The 26,028-nt window shown below is 36.3% G+C and overlaps 1 protein-coding gene across 1 annotated transcript in view; it reads right to left on the bottom strand.

The window, feature by feature from the left end:
• Window positions 1-26,028, bottom strand: part of TMPRSS15 (transmembrane serine protease 15) — a 144,192-nt gene that overhangs the window by 96,571 nt on the left and 21,593 nt on the right. The window contains exons 6-8 of the mRNA XM_044939908.2: window positions 22,055-22,186; window positions 13,940-14,051; window positions 2,430-2,536 (exon numbers count right to left, since the gene is read on the bottom strand). Of these exons, the coding sequence (XP_044795843.2) occupies window positions 2,430-2,536; window positions 13,940-14,051; window positions 22,055-22,186 (351 nt within the window). The remainder of the gene's footprint in view (window positions 1-2,429; window positions 2,537-13,939; window positions 14,052-22,054; window positions 22,187-26,028) is intronic.

Here is a 26,028-nt window from a genome sequence, read left to right as displayed (position 1 = left end):
TCTTATAATTTCATTATATAATCTTATTTTCATTGATTTAATTAAATATCTGTTTATTTCCATGTTATAAAGGTAATTATCTTTATTCTGAATTGTAATTTAATAAAATGAATTTGTACATATCTCTCACAGAAAGAAACTTACTGAAATATTTAGAAAATAGATAAAAGTATCAGCATATTTAAAAAACAAAATACCTTTAAAACTGTAAGAAATGTTATTGATGTCCATTGATTAACTACTATATACCATATCAACCTGTAGATTTTAATTTAAATAAAAAAATACAAAGTTTTTACAATATATCAGGCATGTGCTAGAATCTAGAGGTAATATAGTTTTACCTATCTTCAACAAGGTATTATTTTAAAATGTAAAATGTATTTATAATAACAATACCATTTCTCATATTTTTTCAAGTTAAATTAATATATTTAATTAAAAAAACTTTGAAATATTTTCATATTTCAAAAAGACCCTAAAAACTAAACAACTACCTATTTATTATAATTTAAATTAATTTTTTTTCTATTTTCTATTTGTATATTTAGTTTTCTTATTGGATATTTGTGATAATTATTTATGCATTATTCATATCACTATATCTAATGACTCAAAGATTTTGTTATATATTTCTGATGATCTAAGCATGTGAAAATAAGTAAAAATAGCATTCAGGCAAATTGTAGCTGAAGAGAAGAGAGCATGAGGGTAATTTCACCTACCACTTTTGGCCAGTTAACCTCTATGAATTTAGTTTTTATCATCCATAAAATAAAGATTGTAACAGCACCTACATAATATGGTTCACAGGAGCATTTTTTTGAGTTAAGGTAATGATTATACTACTTTGAATATTTCAAGTGATCAAAGCATGCTAAATTTTATTATTAACATCACATTAGCCCTTGGAGAAATTTATACGAGCTGGCTTATTTATCCAGCTATGTAAATATTTATGTTGACATAATTTGAATGAACCTGATTTATCAACTACAGAAATAAGTAGATTATGAAATGACTGGCCCATTTATTTAAGCCAAATGTGACTTACCATGAGTTCATCTGTTTTATGTACACTCATTATTATATTTGTACTTGGAGCTTTTAAAGCACAATAAATTAATACATTGTGTTTGAAGTCGAGAGTGTTTGGGTCTGATTTCTATCTCCAACACTAACTACCTTTGTGGACTTGTCATCATTTAACTTCTTGGACATCACTTTCCTCTCATGTAATGCATATTTTGCAGATTTATTAAAAATGTTAAATAAGGTATCCACAAAGAGCACTCAGTATGTTGAGTTCCATATTGAAAGCACCCAATAAAAAGGTATGTGTTATTATCATATGCTCAAATATTTCTCAGATCAATAAGTCAATCAAAGCATGTGTTAGATAGGATCTACTTTTCATTACTCATAGTTGCAATTTAAAATCCAAAATTATATATATATACACAGCTCAGCTATACTGGTGGCTCAGTGGTAAAGAATCCACCTGTAATGCAGGAGCTGCAGGAAACACAGACCCAATCCCTGAGTCAGGAAGATCCCCTGGAGGAGGGCATGGCAACCCACTCCAGCATTCTTGCCTGGAGAATTCCACGGACAGAGAAGCCTGGCGGGCTATAGTCCATAGGATCGAAAAGAGTCAGACACGACTGAAATGACTTGGCATTCATGAATATATGTAGCTATTACTTAAACTTTAATATGAGATACCACTTGTAACCTCATCTTAGCTCTGCACTTGATTATTTCTCAATAGTGTGAGCAAAACTAGTTATTCCCTGGATTTCACTGCCACATTCATCCTTATTTTATTTCCTTCTTCATACCTATTTTATTTTCACTCCCATTTTTCTGGCTACCATGAATAGGTCTATGCATTTGGGGACCAGATGGTATAAATTTGGGTAGCCACACATATATTATTAGTGCTTTCCCTGCCTTTTCTCAGCTCCCACTGATGTCTATGTCCACAATGACAAATGGTTGCACAATACCACCCACACCATCCATTTAAAGCGCTTACATCTTGATCTAGTCATTGTGTTATCCATTTTACTGGTAATAGTCCTGAAAGAGCCTGAGAACCAGAGTGCATATTAAAAAGAGAAAATCAGATGTTGAAGAAAAAGTCATTTTTAGGGTTTGTTTGAATTTTGCTTAATGAGAAGTAACACGGGGTAGAGTAAAATTCCACATGAAGAGGATCATGTGAAACAATATCTCTTTTATTACTAAGAAGATTGATTACACAGAGCACTAAATTATTAATTTTTATAATGAAGATCAGTTTTTCCTTTTAGAAACAAAGTACAAATTCATATTCAGCTCAAAATCAAAGCGAAAGCACAATCTACTCCATAAATTTTGTACATATTTTCATTTTGATAATGGACTGTATATTTGCTTTAACTTACCTCTTAAAATCTTGCTTGAACCCATTCCTTCATAAATATTTAATACATCTGCATAATATGTATTAAAATAATCGAAGTTCAGTTGAATGGAAAGTCCTTGGTTTACACTAAATTAAAAGCAAAAAAATAAATAGATTATTACACATTTAACAGTTGGCACAACTCAATGCATTCTCAAATTTGAATGTATTATTCCAATTGTAATAAAAATATATAACTTGTGATGGACACTCACCAAATATTTAAATGTAAAGAATGGTATTTGTAACACAATATTGTACTTCAGCTCTCTGGAACTCTTAATTTGCATGACTGAAACTCTGCATCCATTAATCAGTAACTCCCCACTGTTTGCATTGTTCTACTTTTTGTCTCTATGATTTTGAATGCTTTAGATACTTCATGTAAGTGAAATCATGCAAGATTTGTCCTCCTGTAACTGGTTTATTTCACTTAGTATAATGTCCTTAAGGTGCAACCATGTTATCACAGGTTTTTCTTCTCCTGTAAAGATAGGATTTCCCTCTTTTAATGACTGAATAATATTCCACTGTGTATATAGTGAAACCATAGTTTCTTTAAAAATTGAGGCTAGTGTCAATAAAAATTTAGGCTAGTAATAAATGTTTTAGGCTGTTTAGGCTGTTTCTAATTTAGGCTGTATCTACCTCTTGGCTTTTGTGAATAATGCTATAATGAACATGGGAGTGTGTATCTTTTAGAGATCTTGATTTCAATTCTTTTGAATAAATACTCAAATCAGATTGCTAGATCATATAGTCATTCTATTTTTATGTCTTTAGGGAAATTTCATACTGCTTTCTATAATGACTATACTATTTTACATTCCAATTAACAGCACACAAGTGTTCCAGTTTTTCCACATCCTCACCAATATTTATAATGTTCTGATTTTTTTATAATGACCATTATTATTTTGATTTGCATTTCCATTATGATTATCGAGGTTGAGCAATGCCTGTTGGCCATTCGTATGTCTTTTTTAAAAAAGAAATATCTATTGAGACTTTTGCCCAATGTTTATTTAGTTTATTTTGCTATTGAGCCTTTGAAGGAGTTCCTTATATATTTTGGATATTAACTCCTTATTAGAAAATGGTTTGCAAATATTTTCTTACATTCCTTAGGTTGCCTTTTCATGTTACTGGTTCTTTTACTGTACGGAAGGTTTTTAATGAGATGTACTGCCATTTGTTGATTTTTGCTTTTGTTGCCTGTGCTTTTGTTTACAAATTCAGGAAATCATTGTGAAGACCAAAGCTAAGAAGTTTTTCTTACATATTTTCTTCTATGAGATTCATAATTTCAGGTCTTACATTTAAACCTTTAATTAATTTTGAGTTGGTTTTGTGTATGGTGTACGATAAAGGCAAATTTTGTTCTGCATTAGAATATCTTGTTTTACCAACACCATTTGTTGAAGAGAAAGCTGTTTCCCCATCGTGTGGTTTTTCCATCCTTGTTAAAGATGATTTGATCATATATGTGTGGGCTATTTCTGTCCTCTCTGTTCTTCTCCATTGGTCTATATGTCTATTTTTATGCTGGAACTATACTTACTGGAGAAGGAAATGGCAACCTACTCCAGTGTTCTTGCTTGGAGAATCCCAGGGACAGGGGAGCCTGGTGAGCTGCCATCTATGGGGTTGTACAGAGTCAGACACGACTGAACTGACTTAGCAGCAGCGTATGTACTGATTACCATAGCTTTGTAATATAGTTTGAAATCAAGATGTGAGACTTTGTTCTCTTTCTCAAAATTGTTTTAGCTATTTTGGGTCCTTCGTGATTCAATGTGAATTTTAGGGTTCTTTTTTCCAAGTTTTTTTTTAAAGTCATTGGGACTTTGATAGGGATTGTGATAAACTTGTAGATCATTTTCAAAGTAGTTGCTGCTGCTGCTGCTAAGTCGCTTCAGTCGTATCCAACTCTGTGTGACCTCATAGACTGCAGCCCACCAGACTCCCCCATCCCTGGGATTCTCCAGGCAAGAACACTGGAGTGGGTTGCCATTTCCTTCTCCAATGCATGAAAGTGAAAAGTGAAAGTGAAGTCGCTCAGTCGTGTCTGACTCCCAGAGACCCCATGGACTGCAGCCTACCAGGCTCCTCCGTCCATGGGATTTTCCAGGCAAGAGTACTGGAGTGGGGGTGCCATTGCCTTCTCCATTCAGTAGTATGGACATTATTATATTATGTTACTATATTTTAATGACATTAGCTTCCAATTCATGAATGTGACATGCCTTTCCATTTGTCTTTAAATTCCGTAAGCCATGTTTAATTATTTTCACTGTTTAGAACTTCTACCTCCTTGACTAAGTTTATTTGTGAGTATTATACTTTATTCTTTTCACTGCTATTGTAAATGGGATTATTTTCTTGATTTCCTTTTTGCATGATTAGTGTGTAGAAACACAAGTGATCTTTCTATGTGAATTTTTGTATCCTGTAACTTTTCTTAATTATTTTATTACTCAATATTTTTTCTCTTTTTTGGTGAAATTTATGGTTTTCTATATATAAGATCTTGTCCTCTGCGAGCAGATATTTTTACATCTTCCTTTCTTATTTGGATACACTGCATTTTTTTTTCTTGCTTAATTGTTCTGCCTAGAACTTCCAGTACTATGTTAAATAAAAGTGGTGAGAGGGGGCATCCTTGTTTTATTCCTGATCTTAGAGGAAAAGTCTTTACTTTTTCATCAGTTAGTATGCCTCTTGAGAAACCTATATGCAGGTCAGGAAGCAACAGTTAGAATTGGACATGGAACAACAGACTGGTTCCAAATAGGAAAAGGAGTATGTCAAGGCTGTATACTGTCACCCTGCTTATTTAACTTATATGCAGAGTACATCATGAGAAATGCTGGGCTGGAAGAAGCACAAGCTGGAATCAAGATTGCTGGGAGAAATATCAATAACCTCAGATATGCAGATGACACCATCCTTATGGCAGAAAGTGAAGAGGAACTCAAAAGCCTCTTGATGAAAGTGAAAGTGGAGAGTGAAAAGTTGGCTTAAAGCTCAACATTCAGAAAACGAAGATCATGGCATCTGGTCCCATCACTTCATGGCAAATAGATGGGGAAACAGTGGAAACAGTGTCAGACTTTATTTTTTGGGCTCCAAAATCACTGCAGATGGTGATATCAGCCAGGAAATCAAAAGATGCTTATTCCTTGGAAGGAAAGTTATGACCAACCTAGATAGCATATTCAAAAGCAGAGACATTACTTTGCCAGCAAAGGTCCGTTTAGTCAAGGCTATGGTTTTTCCAGTGGTCATGTATGGATGTGAGAGTTGGACTGTGAAGAAAGTTGAGCACCGAAGAATTGATGCTTTTGAACTGTGGTGTTGGAGAAGACTCTTGAGAGTCCCTTGGACTGCAAGGAGATCCAGTCAGTCCATTCTAAAGGAGATCAGTCTTGGGTGTTCTTTGGAAGTAATGATGCTAAAGCTGAAACTCCAGTACTTTGGCCACCTCATGCAAAGAGTTGACTCATTAGAAAAGACTCTGATGCTGAGAGGGATTGGGGGCAAGAGGAGAAGGGGACGACAGAGGATGAGATGGCTGGATGGCATCTCCGACTCGATGGACGTGAGTTTGAGTGAACTCCAGGAGTTGGTGATAGACAGGGAGGCCTAGCATGCTGCGATTCATGGGGTCGCAAAGAGTCGGACACAACTAAGTGACTGAAGTGAACTGAACTGAACTGAATATGATATCAGTCTGAGCCTTTCCTTATAAGGCCTTTGTTCTATTTAGGTAATTTTCTTCTATTCCTAGTTATTGCATGTTTATTTTTTTATCATGAAAGACTATTGACTTTGTCAAGCGCTTTATCTGCATCTATTGAGTATATATGTGATTTTTATCTTTCAATCTGTTAATAATTGTATATCAATGGACAGATTTTTATATATTGAAACATCCTTGCATTCCAGAGATGAACCTCACTTGGTCATGGTGTATGATTCTTTTAATTTGCCATTGCATGTGGTTTGCTAGTATTTTGCTAAAGGATTTGTGAATTTATGTTAATATTTGTCAGGGGTCTTGGACTGGAGTTTTCTTTTCTTCAGGTGACTTTCTATGGCTTTGGTACCAGAGTAAATACTCTTATTTTTTAAGTTATGGAAGAATTTGAGAAAGATTAGTATGAATTCATCTTTAAATATTTGGTAGAATTCACCAGTAAAACCACTGTGTCGCGGTATTTTGTTGGGTGGTCTTTGGTTACTGGCTCAATTTTCTTAATAGTAATTGGTCTACCGAGATCTTTGTATTTCTTTATAATTCAATCTGAATAGATCATATGGTTCTAGGAATTTATCCCTTTCTTCTAGGTTATCCCACTTCGCACTGCTTTTTCTCTATTCCAATAAGGTGTTTTTTTTTTTTTTTTTTTTTTTTGTTTTTTTTTGCTTGTTTTCATTTGCTTCAAGATATTTTCTAATTTCCTTTTTGATTTTCTGAGATCCGTTGACTATTCCAAAGCAATTAGAGGCTCACAATACCAAAGAAGGGCAATGCCAAATAATACTCAAACCACTACACAACTGCACTCATTTCACATGCTAGCAAGGTCATGCTCAAAATCCGCCAAGGCAGGCTTCAACAGTAAGTGAACCGAGAACTTCCAGATATACAAACTGGATTTAGAAAAGGTAAAGAAACCAGAGATCAAATTGTCAACATCTGTTGGATCACAGAAAACACAAGAGAATTCCAAAAAAAACACATCTACTTCTGCTTCATTGACTATGCTAAGCCTTTGTCTGTATGGCTCACAACAAACTGTGGAAAATTCTTAGAGATGGCAATACCAGACCACCTTACCTGCCTCCTGAGTAACCCCTATGTAGGTCTTAGAACTGAACATGGAACAACAGACTGGTTTCAAATTGGGAAAGGAGTGTGTCAAGTCTGTATATTGTCACCCTGTTTATTTAACTTATATGCAGAGTACATCACGTGAAATGCTGGGCTGGATAAAGCACAAGCTGGAATCAAGACTGCTGGGAGAAATATCAATAACCTCATATATAGAGATGGCATGACCCTTATGGCAGAAAACAAAGAGAAACTAAAGAACCTCTTGATGAAGGTGAAAGAGGAGAGTGAAAAAGCTGGCTTAAAACTCTTAAAACCCAACATTCAAAAAGTTAAGATCAAGGCATCTGATCCCATCAATTCATGGCAAATAGATGGGGAAACAATGGAAACAGTGACAGACTTTATTTTCTTGGGCTCCAAAATAACTGCAGACAGTGACCGCAGTCAAGAAATTAAAAGACTCTTACTCCTTGGAAGAAAAGCTATGACAATCCTATACAGTGTATTAGAAAGCAGAGCATGACTCTGCCAACAGAGGTCTGTATAGTCAAAGCTATGGTTTTCCAGGTGGTCTTGTACAGATGTGAGAGTTGGACCCTAAAGAAGGCTGAATGCTAAAGAATTGATACTTTAAAACTGTGTTGTTGGAGAAGATTCTTGTGAGTCCCTTGGACTGCAAGGAGATCAAGCCAGTCAATCCTAAAGGAAATCAACCCTTAGTACTCATTGGAAGGACTGATGCTGAAGCTGAAGCTCCAATATTTTGGCCACTTGGTGCAGAAAGCCGACTCATTGGAAAAGGTCCTGATGCTGGGAAAGATTGAAGGCAGGAGGAGAAGGGGATGACAGAGGATGAGATGATTGGATGGTATCACTGACTCACATGCATTAGTCTGAGCAAGCTCCAGGAGATGGTGATGGACAGGGAAGCCTGGGGTGCTGCAGTCCCTGGGGTCACAAAGAGTCAGACACGACTGAGCGACTGAAGAACAACAGCAAGAGGCTGGCAGGTTTCTTCTTTGGTAGTTTCTGTTTCTTACTCTCTCTGGTGTCTATAATGTGGGCTGCATGTTTTCTCTTCCTACCACAGCATGTCACCCCACTCTCCCTTATTCTGTGCAGCCACCAGGTCATGCAAATTGTGCTGGTTCATCAGCTTCCCATTCATGTAAGGTACACACCAGTTGCTGGGGAAGTTGCTGAAATAGCTAGAATGTTGGGAACTTCCGGCACTTCTTTCTTTTCACCTTTAGGGAGAAGCCTTGATTTGTTCACCTTTTCCTAATGGTATCAAGTCCTGCTGATCATAGCAAGCTACACCCACTCCTATTTGTTTTAAGTATCTCTCAGGCATTCAAACAATGCCAGGTCCATTAGTTATACACATGAGAACAGAAACTAGTTCCTTTGGAAACTCTTGGAAAAGCTGGGACACTGAATGCATGTTCCACCCTTCTCTTTCCTTTCAAGGAAGAAGTAGCGAGTTAAGACCTGTGTTGGACTGTGCTGTGTTGGGGGGAGTGCTGATGGAGGTTAAAATGAATTTAATCTTCTTGCTCATTTCTTGCAGCTGTTCTTGGCTTTGCACTCACCCAGGGTATGCAACTTCTAAACTGAATTCTGGAATTTTCATTCATTTCACTTCATTGTTAAATTGATACATCTGTGTGGGAACAAAGGTGAATCATTCCTGACTATAGAACATTTCCTTTCTCATGTGTATGAAAATTTCCTATGGTGTGATTTATTCATGGCAGGTTAAAAGTTGGGAACACCCTTTATATACATCCTTTTTGCTAAGTCTTGAATAAAATTTGGATCAGTTGCTATATATTTGATCTCTAAACTCTTGATTTGGTTGAATGGTTCAGTTGTTATGATGATCACAATAATCAAACTGCCAATGGCTGATCTACATTATGTTGAATGCTCTGTGGGGAAAGTGTTCAAATTTTAATTTTCAGATTGAGGAAATGTATCTAGGGCAATGTCTGTTTATAATTACATTGTTTCACTGAAGTGTGAGATCAGAAATGTGAATAATTCTTTAGTGTTTTGGAGGAACAATGTTCCTCTGAACTCTTCACAAAAGAGGAAGCTGAACAGCAGAGCAAAGCATGGGTGATAATGTTGAAGCTGGCTAAATACTGAAAGGGCTGAAAAAAGGGAGATGGCTAATCTCCAAAGACAAGGAAACTGAAAAGACTCTTGACTTCAGAGCCTGACTGTGGAGGCTACTGACTGAACCAGGATTCCTGGCCAGGGGCCTGGCAAGTTCAGATTTTTGGTAAGTTATCAGTAATACTCAGTCAATTGAGAAACTGGGGACATTCATCACAAATAAAATAATGATAAAGGAAAAAAATTAAAAATTAAAAGAAAAAAAATTAAGACCAACACACTTTTAACCCTTAATAACATCAGCAATAAAATAAAAGTTTGATATTATCAATTCTATTTAGGATTGTACTAAAGTCTTAATCAGTGTAAAAAATAAAATTAAATTAAAAATATAATAAAAATAAAATTAATAAAATAAAATCTATTATTTGAAAGTAAAAAAAAACACAAATATAGTTAATTTTGAAACTCTGAATTTCATGGTAGGAAAATGTCAAGTTGGAGCACTACCTCATTGTATAAGACTCCTGATGATGGGCTGGAGGCAGGACTAGGGTTTAGTCTTCAAGGAGTAGGGTTGACAACACTGAAATGGCCGTGACCAGTAGTGCAGGATTAAAAGACATCTAAATAGAAATCTAGGTTTTTGGATCTGACCAGTGTTATTGCTTAGAAAGTGAGGGTAGAGCACTGGCAGGTTGCTTATTTTTTTAAATACTGACATGTGGACTTCAACTGTGGATATCAGATTCAGTGGTTCTGGAGTGGATTAGGGGATGTGTATTTTTATATGCTCCAGGTGTGAGGGCCATTGGAGGAAGATGGGCAGATACAGAGGATGCTGCGCTCATGGGCTACCCTCAGATGTCCACAGGAGGTTGACAGAGGTAAGAGGAGATCAATATGAGGAGCATGAGCTCTTCCCAGCCCAGACTGAGAGAAGAACAAAGCAGATGGTGCAGCTGTTTAGAAGAATTCCACCAACTAAAGGCCTCTTCAGGGACTGGGGGAAGTGAGCTGGCAACTGAGACCTTTAGGGAATCCAACATCAAAGAAGAAGACAGAGGAAGAAGAAATAAGCAGCCCCCTCAGGATGATTTCTGTTTTTTTTAATGAAAGTTTTGGTGTCTCCAGGCAAGAAAATAGTGATTCTTTTTTTCAACAATTGATGTAGTTTTTAAGCCTTGAAACTAAGGGATCAAGAAAAGCTCCCTAAGAAACTTCGTGTTCAGAAGCCCTTCATTTTTTTCAAAATAGATAACTAAAGGTGGAGGAGAGTAATGAGCGCATGCTGTGTTCTACTTCTGATTCAGAAAACTCATCTCACTTGCAATAAAACACAGGCATTTATAAAGGTGAGATTAATTGGTAATTTTAGCCATGGCTACCTTATGAATTTTTTAAGGGAAAGGGTACTTTTCTAAATGTATACTTGTGGCAGATTCATTTTGATATTTGGCAAAACCAATACAATATTGTAAAGTTTAAAAATAAAATAAAATTTAAAAAAAAGAAAAAAAGAAAAAAAATAAATGTCATTTTTATATTTTACATTTTTGTATCAATAGCTACTCTTCTTAGAGCCCACTTTTACTGAGCACCTAATAGAGCACTAAGTGTTTTACATTTCATGATGACTTTGACCCCTGTAGTTAGACGCCCTGACCTCTATAGATGCAGAAATTTTGAGTCTAAGAGATTTAGTCATTTGCCTGAGATCGTAGATGTTGAATGTGAGGAGGCCAGGTTTGAAGCCACACAGACTGTCTTCAGCACTCACATTCTTCATCACTGACACTCTGCTACTCTGGGCCTTAATATAATTCCAAAATATAGCTTAACTGTATCATAACCATATCTCTACTGGCTACTGGGTCTCCAAGATTGTAAGAAACATTATTGCTTTTATACCCTATTTGATCACCATTAGGAAAAACAAACCACCATCTAATGTAATAATCAGTTTGGAGAAGAAAATACACTGAGAAAATTTATATACTTTTAAATAATAATTTTATGATGCAGTACAGTATTTACTTAAAGTAATATTTTAGATTTTGTAGGTTTTAAAAATCATCCCTAATAAATGGTGGATTTCTTAAAATAGTTTTAAAAATTAAGTGATTGAAAGGAAGTAAAAAGAACAGACCATAGAAATATTTAATTAACATAAATTTGATTATGCATAAATAATATTACTATTGCAGAAAAAATAATATTGTTTATTGTGGTCTGCTTATAAACTTCCCTGAAGACTTGACATAGTTTTACTAAGAAGTGGAGGATGATTAAATATTAATTACATACAAATTAAATTAGTACTATTTAGTATTAGTAAAGTTCCAAAGATTTCATGAAGAAATCATTGTGCAGTTATGAAGGCATCATAGGTCAGTTAGAATTCATTTTATTTCCTTTTTTAAAGGAAGTAATTTAAGATTTTTCTAAGACTCTCTGCTGACATTTTAGGTAAAGAATGGAATATTTTTCATTGTACTAAAAACAGTACAAATAGCCATTTATAAATCTTTTTAAATGTGATTATCAGAAATGATGTCCTAATATTTTTAAATAAATATTAAATTTTTAAAAATTTTCACTTGAGAATTACTTAGAACTGCCATTTTTAATATGCAAAATCTTATCTTTTGCACACAAATAGTGTGCTGTTTAGGTACTTCCCAGGTGGCTTAGTGGTAAAGAATCTACCTGCCCATGCTGGAGACACAGGTTTGTTCCCTGGGTCAGGAAGATTCCCTGGAGAAGGAAATGACAATCTACTCAAGTATTCTTGCCTGGGAAATACCATAGACAAAGGAGCCTAGTGGGTAATGTTCCATGGGGTAGCAAGAATTGGACACGTCTTAGCGATTAAACAACAGCAACAACATGTTGTTTAGAGCACTGACAAGAAGAAAGTGTGCTTCTAGTTATATCACATAACTTACATGGGGCTGAGCTCCAAAATAGAAATTATTTAAACAGAACAGCATGTTCTTTGTTCCCTGAATAATGCCAATGTGTTTAGAACAATCTTCCCTTCGTACCTCATGTCCTCTCTGGAATATGTCTACACAGGAAAAGAACTCATGTATTTATGGGGCCATTTCCTATCACTTGTTTGGCAAGAACCTGAGGCTCTGTCTTTTAACCTTGTCTGATCAGTTGATATATCGATTCCCCATTTTCTATTGAGTAGTCATAATGATTATAATAAATATATGGTAGGTCAGATTGGGAAACCAAAATCCCTTCCAGCTGTTAAGAAAAATGAGCTAATTAGAATTTGTTTCTCAAAGTGAATTCCACAGAGCATGCATGTTGAATACTCTGGGGGGCGGGGGGGAAATTTCAGTGGCTTAATAGAAAATATACAGTTGACTCCTGGACAGTACTGGCTTGAAGAATGTGGGTCCACTTATATGTGGATTTTTATTTTTTCAAAAAGTGCATATTGCAACACTACACAAACCATAGGGAACTACAGAACAGAGGGCCAACTATAATGTTATACACAGATTTTGACTGCACAGGGTGTTGGCACCTCTATGCCTTCTGTGTTCAAGGTCAACTGTATATTTGGGGGGAGATTTACTTGCATCTTAACTTATCTAAGGCTATGAGAAGTTTTGCACTTTAAAAGATTGCAATGAGCTTATTTCAGTATTGCTTATATTTATTTGAGTACAAATGATACTTCTCTTGGAATATCTGGGAGAAACATTACTCCTCTGTGAAAAATGCTTAGGCATATATTAAGGTAGACCAGCTATCAGCAGTTTGATTATTTTGATTATCATAATGATTGCATTCATCAATGGAATTAAGAGTTGGAGGTCAAATATATATTAAGTGAACTAAGTGTTATTCAAGATACAGCAAAGAGGATGAGTATAGAGGGTGTCCCAGATCTTGATCTGCATGACCAAATCACAACATAGGAGATTTCATACAGATACAAAGCATAATGAGAAAGGAACTATTCTGCAGTCAGGATGCAGCTGAAGGAAATATGGTTTCTTGTGATATACAGATACACAGGTCTGCTGTTCATTTTGGTAGCACTTCATTTGTGACAACCATATGGGGGAAAAAAGAAAAAAACTTGCTACAGAGCCTAATGAGATGGCCCCATTTATAGGGCAAAATTCCTTTTTAAAAGGTTGAGAATGAGAGAGAAACTTCTTGGACAGTATATCAGATAGGAAGACTTTGCTTTGTAGCTAATGGAAACAGCTGTCTAGAAAATAAATGCATTAGTAAAGATGCTAAGACTTCCTGCATTAGAGAAAGGCTTTATGACTTAAGTACATGGAATAAAAGGTGGTTTCCCTGGTGGCTCAGATGGTAAAGCGTCTGTCTACAATGTGGGAGACCTGGGTTGGATCCCTGGGTCGGGAAGTTCCCTGGAGAAGGGAATGGCAACCCATTCCAGTACTCTTGCCTAGAAAATCCCATGGACGGAGGAGCCTGGTGTCCATGGGGTTGCAAAGAGTTGGACACCACTGAGTGACTTCACTCACTATTACCGTATAATCCACCGACAAACAGCGCTTGTATTATTAGAAGGCTTGGGATAATGGAGAGCCTCAAAGGATCCAGAAGATCCAGTCAACAAAAATCTTCCATCACAAGCTGTGGCTGTGAAAAAGAGGAAATTAATGTCAGACAAAAACCATCTTGGAAGTATTTCACAAATGAAATGGGATTCAAACTGGCTAATGAATCTTCATAGAACACTCATGACTAAATCTATAGGAGGCTATTTCACAAAACCAAAATGATCGAATGGAAGTAGATCAAATTTCATGTTTTAAATCTATTACTTATTTTCAGATACTTTCACACAGCCCATCATAGAGTCCATAAAAATAGAAAAGCATTCTATTTCTAAATACCCATAACTAAGTTGCATTTTAGTATCTTCTTCCACATTTGTAAAAAATATATATGTAAACAAATAACTACTATGTTCTTCATTTTATTTTCCCCATTAAATTGGAGCTAGAGTGAGTTTCAACTACGTGTACTAAGTGATTTGTCTTCCTGAAAATGGTCAGAATATGACCAGGCAAATGAAACATACTGTGCAAGTGGCTTGAAGAGAACTTTCCATTCAATCTACTGCACACAACTTCTAGACTTCACTTTTGCTCCTTTTATATGAACTCACAATCTAGTTCAGTATTTTCATTCAGGATCTCTGAATGTGTTTTTCCTTCCTATGGCAACTCACTTTTCTCTTTTAATTCATGTAGCATGAATATATTTATGTCAGGTCAAAGTGTTAAAGTGTCAGAGTGTCCGAGTGTTCAGTGCTCAGCCATGTCTGACTCTTTGCAACCCTGTGGACTCTAGCCCATCAGGCTCTGCTGTCCATGGAATTCTCCAGGCAAGAATATTGGACTGTGTTGCCATTTCCTACTTCAGGGGAACTTCCCGACCCAGGAATAAAACCCGTGTCACTTGCATCTCCCGCATTGGCAGGAGGACTCTTTACCCCTGTACCACCTGGGAAGACATTCTCTTTAATGTCATGCATTACTACTGATCTTCCCTGGTGGCTCAGAGGGTAAAGCGTCTGCCTGTAATGCAGGAGACCTGGGTTCGATCCCTGGGTCAGGAAGATCCCCTGGAGAAGGAAATGGCAACCCACTCCAGTACTCTTGCCTGGAAAATCCTATGGACAGAGAAGCCTGGTAGACTACAGTCCATGGGATCGCAAAGAGTCAGACACGACTGAGCGACTTCACAACGCCGCCGCCGACGACTACTGATCTTAGTTTTCATATGAATCATTTCCAATTAGAGTAAACCTTTTTGAAAGCATGAACCAGGAGTCATGAATTAACAGCTTTTCATTTTATACTTGCTATATATCATATGTATTAAAAATAACATTAATTTTTTTCTTAGGTTATTTTCTGTATACTTAGTCGTATTGATATTATATTCTAAAATAAAGACTTCTAAAATGTGTCCTTTATCTCTTGGCATGTTGTTAATTCCTCATATGCCAGACGTGTTGATGGAGGGCAGGGAAATCAAGGAAATTTATCAAAATCAGCTTGCTGGTCTTGCAATCTGAGTGCTAGCATAAGCTAATCCTAAATTGATAGATGGAAAAAACCATTCTAACATTATACAAAAATGCTGTCAAATTATAAAATATAAGCTATTACGTGACATGAAATATTTTACATGAACAAAAGAAAGAAATTGATCAGCGCATGGAAATCTAGGTAAAAATCTTGTGTTTTGGTTGACTTTTTACTACTTTGGGCAAATTAGGTAAAGGCATAAAAAAAGGTAGGTACATTTTAAGATTCAAAGTCTGTTAAGAACAATGCCGTAGGAGTTAACTGTATTGGATTATGAATGGGATTGTTGTAGCCTAGTTCCCAGAAGGTGACAAAAGAAAGAAAAAAAGAACAAATTAAGAACAGAAAAGATAATAACCTAATATCACAGATTTCAGGAAATAAAAGGGAAAAATCTGTGATTTGTTGAGAGAACAGACTCAGTTGGTGTGTTATACTTACCGGAGCAAAAAGGACAATTAAGGCTAGTTTATATGATTTGAAAGTAAACAGTGAAAATATGACTTTTTAAGGCAGAACTAAACAATTTTCTAGTTGTAAAAAAACTCCCTTGTTCATTCAAAGCTGTCTGTCACAAACCACACCAAAGAAATGAGACTATTAATCCCTTAGCTTCATTGATCATAAAAGTAAGAATAATGTCTGCTTGTATTTTAAATGATATATGGAGCCTTTTAATCACAGTTTGTAAAGAAACATGTGGACTCCAAGATTATTGGCAATGCATGAAAATCCACTACTATTGTAAATAGTTTATATTTAAACTATGATACTCAGGAACTCAGTGAGGAAGAGCAATTAATCCTACCAGCAATAAAGTACAGCTGCTAGCATTGGTGGAGTATTTCTTAAGTACTGGCCTTTCCCTAAGGTCACTTCATAAGTATTAATGTGTTTTCTTCACCACAAACTTATGATGTTTTAGGTGGGGAAACTGAGGTACAGAAGGGTTCAATAACTAGCATAAGTTCTCCCATCTTATAAACAACGCTTCAAAGACAGGCAGTCTTACCCAATACCTAATATTATCTTAATACTACAATATATAAAGCTATCATAATGATATCACTCAAATCTCTTTGAGTTGAAAAGCAGGGATGTGTGTGTGTGTGTGAGAGAGAGAGAGACTGCAAATGAAAGAGGAAATTAAAAGAATTTAATCAATCCAGTGTTTTTAAAATTATAATATAGATCACGTTTGCAATAGCACTTCGCAACAAACAGGAGAAATAAAAAGAAAAAACATATGGAGTAAAAAAGGGAACAAAACAAGACCAGTTTTAGAATGTATAAATCCTATTTGCAAAGCTTATATTTTAGTAATCCTCCTCATCCACTCCAGAGAAGGCAATGGCAACTCACTCCAGTACTCTTGTCTGGAAAATCCCATGGACTGAGGTGCCCGGTAGGCTGCAGTCCATGGGGTCGCCAAGAGTCAGACACAACTGAACAACTTCACTTTCAATTTTCACTTTCACACATTGGAGAAGGAAATGGCAACCTACTCCAGTGCTCTTGCCTGGAGAATCCCAGGGACAGTGTAGCCTGAAGGGCTCCCGTCTGTGGGGTTGCACAGGGTCGGACACGACTGAAGTGACTTAGCAGTAGCAGCAGCAGCTTCGTCCACTCACTACATATTTGTGGGGAAAGGTATCAACAGCTTTGGGCTGCACAACAGGATTAATAAATTAAAAAAAAAAAGTGAATTATGTCCCTGTTGGCAAAGATGGTTGTATGTTTGCTATACCTTTACACAGTCCCTTTCTAGGTTCATGACTAGATTGCATACCTCCAAATGGGTCACATGACAGAGTCTGGTTAATAAACTATGGTGGAAATGATTGTATTTATTTCCAGATATGATTTCTAAAAAGATCTTCTGTAACATTCTTCCATTGTCTGTCAGCAGGTTGCAAAGAATCCAGGGGAGAACTTGGCTCAAAAGGTATGGTGGAGACACTGGAACCCTGAATGCTTCAGAGCAGGGCCTCTTGCCACCTTTCTTGAATTATAGTGTCAGTGATAAATTGTAATTGTCTTATATTGTTAAGATTACTTATCATAGTATTTTTTGTTGTTGTTCAGTCACTAAGCCGTATCTGACTCTTTGCAACCCCAGGGACTGCAGCACACCAGCTTTCCCTGTCCTTTGCTATCTCCTAGAGCTTGCTCAAACTCATGTCCATCGAGTTGGTGATGCCATCCAACCATCTCATCCTTTGTTGTCCCCTTCTCCTCCCGCTTTCAATCTTTCCCAACATCAGGGTCTTTTCCAATGAGTCATTTCTTCGCAGCAGGTGGCCAAAGTATTGGAGTTTCAGCTTCAGCATCAGTCCTTCCAATGAATATTCAGGACTGATTTCCTTTAGAATTGACTCGTTTGATCTCCTTGCAGTCCAAGGGGGCTCTCAAGAGTCTTCTCCAACATCACAGTTCAAAAGTATCAGTTCTTCAGTGCTCAGCCTTCTTTAGGGTCCATCTCTCACATCCATACAAGACTACTGGAAAAACTATGGCTTTGACTAGATGGACCTTTGTCAGCAAAGTGATGTTTTTTTAATATGCTCTTTAGGTTTGTCACAGCTCTCTTTCCAAGGAGCAAGGAGCAATTCAACTTCTTTGAATTTCATATCTGCAGTCACTATCCACAGTGATTTTGGACCCCAAGAAAATAAAGTCTGTCACTGTTTCCCCATCTATTTGCCATGAAGTGATGGGACCAGATGCCATGATCTTCATTTTTTGAATGTTGAGTTTTAAACCAGCTCTTTCACTCTCCTCTTTCATAATATTTAGTTTGCCCTTAAGGACACGATCAGTTTGTATGTTCAGTTTTCTATTAAGTTGCTGAGTTTTAGTGGAAATGGATACTCTATAGATCAATTTATGCTCTAAAGGAACTTTGGGAATTTCTGCATTTGAGAAAAGATTAAGAAGAACATTCCTGAAGGCATTTAAAATAAAGTTACAATAGTATTGAACTACTTATAACAGCTATGACAAACCTAGACAGCATCTTAAAAAGCAGAGACATCACTTTGCCAACAAAGATCCATCTAGTCAAAGCTGTGGTTTTTCTAGTAGTCATGTCTGGATGTAAGAGTTGGACTATAAAGAAAGCTGCAGCCAAAGAATTGATGCTTTTGAACTGTGGTGTTGGAGAAGACTCTTGAGAGTCACTTGGACTGCAAGGAGATCCAACCAGTCCATCCTAAAGGAAATCAGTCAGGAATACTCAGTGGAAGGGCTGATGTTGAAGCTGAAGCCCCAGTAATTTGGCCACCTGATGCGAAGAACTGACTCCTTAGAAAAGACCCTGATGCTGGGAAAGATTGAAGGCAGGAGGAGAAGGGGACGACAGAGGATGAGATGGTTGGATGGCATCACCGACTCGATGGACATGAGTTTGAGCAAGCCCTGGGAGCTGGTGATGGACAGAGAAGCCTGGCACGCTGCAGTCTATGGGGTTGCAGAGTCGGACACGACTGAGCGACTGAATAGAACTGAATGTTACAATAAGACATGAAGCAGGGCATACTTCTGGAAAAACAGATATAACCCAGCCATGCTGAGTACGATTACTAAGTATTCAGGATTATAATTTTTTAGACTACAAAGTGCTTTTTAGTGTGGTGCTAGGAAAAAACTCTCAGTGGGAGATAAATGAACCTGTCCAATATCATACTCTCAGCCATTCTATTGCACTATCCAAAATTGAGTATAATGGAATGGGATTCATATAGGTGTGTTCTTAGGACCCACTGAGGGCTCCCTCTGCTGGCTCATTATTTTTTAGTAGTGTGTTTGCTCAGTACACTGACTTCTCCAGGAATATACATCGAACTGGAAAAGGGCACGACAACCCACTCCAGTATTATTCTTTCCTGGAGAATTCCAGGGACAGAAGAGCCTGGCGGGCTACAGTCCATAGGGTAGTAAAGAGTTGGACATTACTGAGTGTCTATCTCACACACACACACACACAAATCAAACGTGATCTCTGCCCATCCACTCAAGTCTATTTTGCATGTACATATGAGACAGACAAACAACCTATGGAGACACTTGCCAGCTTTCAAAATAGGCCTGAACATTGGCCTGAAGGGTATGGGTCAGCAGTTTTTCTTCTCACAGGTCAGCTAAAAAGTGAACTTTCCTGCTGATTCAATCCTCATCAGAAGAAAAGAACAGTTTAAAGAAATCTTGGTTCTGCTATCGTCAGCTATAAGTTATGAAAACCTAAATAATTAAAGCCTAAAAAGAAAGCTGTTTAGGAAGTTAACATTAATATGACTCTATTAATAACACCAACTAGAATTAGAGCTCACAGATGGAGGAATAAGGGAGAGAAGAGAGAGCATAGGTCAGTTTCACACAGATAGTTCTCTTAAAATCATCTTTCAGTGAATGTAAATTGATGGACAGGGCTTTCTTCTAGAAATTATGCTACAATTTGAGCACAAGTTTGAAGTGGGGCTGAGGTGAAGTACTCACAATCATTTATGATTAAGTAATGAATGAAAGTGTGAGAGTGAAAATGTTAGTCGCTAAGTCATGTCTGACACTTTGTAACCCCATGAACTGTAGCCTACCAGGCTCCTCTGGCAATGGAACTCTCCAGGCAAAAATATAGGAGTGGGTTGCCATTTCCTTTTCAAAGGGATCTTCCCACCCCAGGGATCTGACTAAATAAATGAACCCGGGGTCTCCTGCATTGTGGGTGGATTCTTTACCATCTGAGCCAACAGGGAATCCAAATAATGAATAAAACAACCTATATGACAGTAAATCCTGGATAAAGATAGAGTAGTTGATTGATTTTTTCTCTTCTTTATTCCACAAAGACTTTAACTTGTTTTGCAAAAAAAAAAAAAGATACAGTGCTAACTTTAAAGTGCAAATAATAAAGAGAATCAAGAAAAATGACAGACAAGGATCTATAGGCTTCAGAAAGTTAGTGACTTGGATGGTGAATTGATAGTAAGTTTCAATTAACACAAAACCTTCATGATATTGAAAAGTAATAATGCTGTTTGATTATGTATTTAATGCAAACACATACTCATAATTAGAGATTTCAGTTCTAATACTGAAGTTCATGTCATGAGTTTAGAGTGACTTAGAAACATAATTCATGGCCTTATAACTTACTTCAGGACAAGTTGCCACATATAGTGTATTTCTATGGTTATTATTTGATATGCATGGATACTAATTTGTTATGAAAATTGTAAACTCTGTAACAGTGGAGAGCACATAACAGGTATGGTTCATTTTCTGATTACATATCTTAGATATTTCTCCCCATTTACAGTTAGTGATCAGCATCGTATAGACTTAAAGGTACGTGGCTCACTTTGATACACATAATTTTTGAAATATAAATTGGGGGAACATCACCTCTATTACCTCATGATGGCACACTTGTATCATATTCCCACTGAAAAGGTTTTTAAACTGCCTGAAAACCAGAGCAAACAAAGACATTGCTTTCTTCTTCTTTGAGTAATTTAGTTATATAAAATAGATTAAAAAATATTCTGTAGCCTGCACTTTCTTCCAGTATGCTCTGAGAGCACTTCAAAGTATGCGGTTAAACTTTGAAGTTTGAATTTTATCCAAGAACATTTGGACTAGGAGTGTTTAGTTGAAGACACTTTAGTCAAGTTGCTGGTTTTTGAGTTGGTTCTGGGAAACAGACCAACTGCCTATCTTTTCAAGTATATCCTGAGTGGATAGGTAATTTTTAAAACTTCAGTTGGTATTTGAGCATTTGTCTTCAATTAATATCAAAAATAAGAGCAAAGTATAACAAATAAAGTGAAGTAAATTGTAACTAAAGTCTTTATACATTTCAGGAACTAGCTGTGCTCATGGTCAATTTTTAAACTGATTATAAACTATACCAAAAAATTGCTCAATTCCTGCTGTTTAATTTTTCAAGAATAAATTGTAGGTTAGAATTGTTCAAATAGTTCCTCACATTACTTACCAGTCGTATATACATTATATTACCCAGGCAATAAAATGAAGAAATAAGCCAAAAAAGAAATATGTTTAAATTACAGCTACGTTTGGCATTTAGTAAGTGTTACTTAAGTGTTAACTAATAGTAATAATAGTGATTTAAAAAACTATTAGCACTCTAAACAAATGCCAGTATTTACAACAAAACAAAACAAAACAGATATTTAGTTTAACAGACATGAAGATCTTATTCTTAACTGATTTCCTTTACTCACAGAACTACAACTCAAGTACACTTTTTACCTATTTTTTGTTTCTTTGCCAAAAGTTGAATAAAGGCAACAATTTGAATTAAGGAGTGATGATTCCTGAGTTAAAGACAAAGTTTAAGAATATTAATATGATTGCTTTTAGATTTTTGTCTTAAATCATAAACATGACTAAGGTATATCTCAATCTCTGGTAATTTCTGGCACCTGAGGGGTGTGTGTGTGAGTGTGTGTGTGTGAGTGTGTGTGTGTGTGTGTGTGTGTGTGTGTGTGTGGACACAGTGAGGGAGGGAAGTGGATCACTTACCACAAGTTTGATTGTCTTCATCAGAGCCATCTGGACAGTTTAATTCTCCATCACAAAATAAATCAATTGCTATGCACTTTAGAGCATCAGCACACAACCTCGAATCAGGTGGGCACTCTGTTGAGACATTTCCTTTAAAAAAAAAAAGGTTGAATTTAAAGGTTATGATGTATTCTTTGTCATTTAGGTAAGTATATACTTGAAAGTGAAAGTGAAAGTCGCTCAGTTGTGTCTGACTCTTTGCAGACCCATGGAGTATACAGTCCATGGAATTTTCCAGACCAGCATACTGGAGTGGGTAGCCTTTTCCTTCTTCAGAGAATCTTCCCAACCCAGGGATCAAACCCAGGTCTCCCTCATTACAGGAGGATTCTTTACTAGCTGAGCCACAAGGGAAGCCCAAGTAAGTATATGCCTACTTATAATTATTTCAACTTCCCCCCCAAATATTTATTTCATTTAATGAATTGATCTTACGGTTTTAAATTTTGAAGAAATGATACATATTTTTTGTAGATATTAAATATGGTGCTTACTTTGTTGATTTTCTAAAAAGGTTGTCTATTTATTCATTTGCTTTCGGTTGAGTGTGCTGGGTCTTTGCTGATGCACGGGCTTTCTCTAGTTGTGGCAAGTGCGGCTGCTCTCTAGTTGCAGAGTGCAGGCTTCTCATTGTGGTGGCTTTTCTTGTTGTGGAGGGAGAATGGGCTTTAGGGCACGTGGACTTCAGTAGTTCTGGCTCCCCGGCTCTAGAGCACAGGCTCAGTATCTGTGGGGGCATGGGCTTAGTTGCTCTGAGGCATGTTGGATCTTCCTGGATCAGGGACCAAACCTGTGTCTCCTGGATTGGCAGGTGGATTCTTTACCACTGAGCCATCAGGGAAGCCCCTACTTTGTTGATTTTTAATCTTGATAAACGAATGCTACAGTTTGGACATTTAGTCCCCAGTATTTACACCTCCTAGGATTGTTATGTGTAATGTGGGACAATTTGCTAAAATGTATATCTCATCATCTACAGTATCTAATAGCCACTTCATTTACTTATAAACTTATGACTTGAAAATATAGTGGTTGAAGTTAAGGTTTGCATCCTGTAGAATAAAATTTGTCAATGAAAACTATTTTATAGTAAAATGAAACTTAAAATCCACAGTACATTGAACAAGAAAACCCAATGGTTTTCTTCTGTTCATTATCTCCTTGCTGCTTCTTCTTTTTTTTTTAATATGTTATATACTTTTATTTTTTATTATTTTTTTATTTGTTTCTTATATGATATTATACATGTTTGAATGCCATTCTCCCAAATCATCCCCCCCCTCTCCCACAGCTTCTTGGGTCAGGGTTTCTTAGGGGGAAAGTTGCAAACATCCCCCTGAAGGATTCCATGTCATACTCTGACCAGGATCTGATAAATTTGCACCTCTCAGCCTGTCCTGTCCTTCACCTGCTTCTTTCCACATTGCTAAATATAAAGATGGACTGAGAAACATATTTTGCTTCTAGAAATTGACTTGGAAAATTTAGGTTCAATCCTAATAATATATGCCCACTGGATAACCACATATGTTTTTAATTTTCTGAGCAATGTGAGAATTTCAATATGTTTCTTTATGATTAGAATAATAATGACAGTTTAAAGTTTTTGGAAAATCTTTAAGCTCAATAGCATTTTTTTTTCTTTTTGTTATTGGTCTTAATCTTAAAGCCAGCATTGTACTGCCATCTGCTGGGTTTTAAAAATATATTTGATTCTGAAATTTCTCTTAGGCTCCAAGAAATAAATTGGGGAAAGTGCTTCTGTTAATAAATCTGCTAAAGTAATGCTTAATTAAGAACATTATAGATAGAGTTGCTGGGTATAAATACAACTAAATTGGTCTTTTATAATTGTAATTAAAATAGATATAAGCCATTGTGAAATTTATGGACCAGCTAACATCTAAAATAGGACAGGATAAAGCTGAATCATTTCCAAGTGCTAAAATACTCCCATTTAAGAGAAAAAAAATAATTTAAAAATATATTAAATAAACTTGTATATTATGACACATATGAGATATTCATCAAGAGTTCTTAATTATTGAGCCACTAATCCATAAGAGGTGTCATGTTGATAGTATTCAAAAAAATGCTTGGTAAAAAATGAGAAAAAGGACATCATTGTAGTAACTCTGTCTCTTAAACAGTGGTTGAAGGAGTTCTAGGTATTCAGCATCTACAAGAATAGATTTGGGCATTTAACTAGAGACATTATGATTTTGTCTGATCTAATGCTTTCTATGGAAACTTCACTTATTGATGTTTCATATCTTTGTCTATTGCTTATTGAAATTTATAGATTGAACTTCAAAACCACACTGTCAAGAGACACCACTTGAAACATTTGATCTCATTAATGATTATTCATTCACTTTACAAGTATTTATTTCCTATTTATTTGTGTCATGTCTTTTTAAGGGATAGAAATAATAGGATGAGTAGGGCAGAGACTATTTTTATGGAGTTTGGAGTTTAGTGGTCAACTGATTCATTGGCTAGCAAATTTTGTAAATGAGGTAGAAAAAAGTGATGTGGGAACATCAAAACTGGGCTATGCCATGGATTATCTTCCTTCTGAGTCTGGGATTGAAAACATCTTCATATAAGTTAAAATTTGAAAGATGTTTAGAAATGCACAGTGAAGAGAGGTATGTGAAATGTACACACGGTGATATGACAAGAGCATATTACTACAGGGAAAGCAGAGGCATCTAACTTATCTAGATGTTGGCGTGCTTACTGAAACTACGGCAGGAAGGGAGATTAGTCAAATTCTGGGGGACATTTTAAAAATCATTTTAACATATTAAAATATTTTTTGTAAATAACAGTATTGAAAATTTTAACATATATATGCGATATGACCAGTCCATGTTTCATAAAGACAATTCTGCTACCAACTGAGAAACGATTTCAACATTCAAGGTGAAAGCTGATGAGAGTTGGAACTCTTGCACTAGCAGGGGAGATGGGGATATATTCCAGTTGCTATTTTACAAGTAGGATTGATGAGCTTTAGAGGCCAGATATGCTCCTGGCCAGAGGGAGGTGAAGAAAAGGATGCTCAGAATGGTAGATGCACTTTGGAGTGGCCATGAAATGCCAGTGTTCATTAGTCACAACAGGCATTATCAGAGAAACAGCTGGTAGGATTAGTAAATGACTCTAGTTTGAAATATTTAGATTTGAAGGTGGAAATATTATACTCTTGTTTAGATTGTACTCTCCATATCTCCATATTCTGTTGTACAAACACTCTTCATCTGTCTTGGTCCATGAATAAAGAGAAATTCCTCTAATTTAAAGCCAGAATTGAAAGAGACACGTGTACCCCAATGTTCATTGCAGCACTGTTTATAATAGCCAGGACATGGAAGCAACCTAGATGTCCATCAGCAGATGAATGGATAAAAAAGCTGTGGTACATATACACAATGGAGTATTATTCAGCCATTAAAAAGAATACATTTGAATCAATGTATTCAAATGTATACCAAATTAGAATGAGGTATTGAGGTGGGTAAAACTGGAGCCTATTATACAGAGTGAAGTAAGCCAGAAAGAAAAACACCAATACAGTATACTAACGCATATATATGGAATTTAGAAAGATGGTAATGATAACCCTGTATGCAAGACAGCAAAAGAGACACAGATGTATAAAACAGTCTTTTAGACTCTGTGGGAGAGGGAGAGGGTGGGATGGTATGGGAGAATGGCATTGAAACATGTAAATTATCATATGTGAAACGAATCACCAGTCCAGGTTCGATGCATGATACAGGGTGCTTGGGGCTGATGCACTGGGATGACCCACAGGGATGGGATGGGGAGGGAAGTGGGTGAGGGGTTCAGGATGGGGAACACATGTACACCTGTGGTGGATTCATGTCAATGTATGGCAAAACCAATATATATTGTAAAGTAAA

Source organism: Bubalus bubalis, chromosome 1 (genome assembly GCF_019923935.1).
Source record: "Bubalus bubalis isolate 160015118507 breed Murrah chromosome 1, NDDB_SH_1, whole genome shotgun sequence".
In the NCBI taxonomy this organism is placed as follows: Eukaryota; Metazoa; Chordata; class Mammalia; order Artiodactyla; family Bovidae; genus Bubalus; species Bubalus bubalis.
Note: the sequence above shows the minus strand (reverse complement) of the source record. Positions and strands in the feature narration are given on the sequence as shown.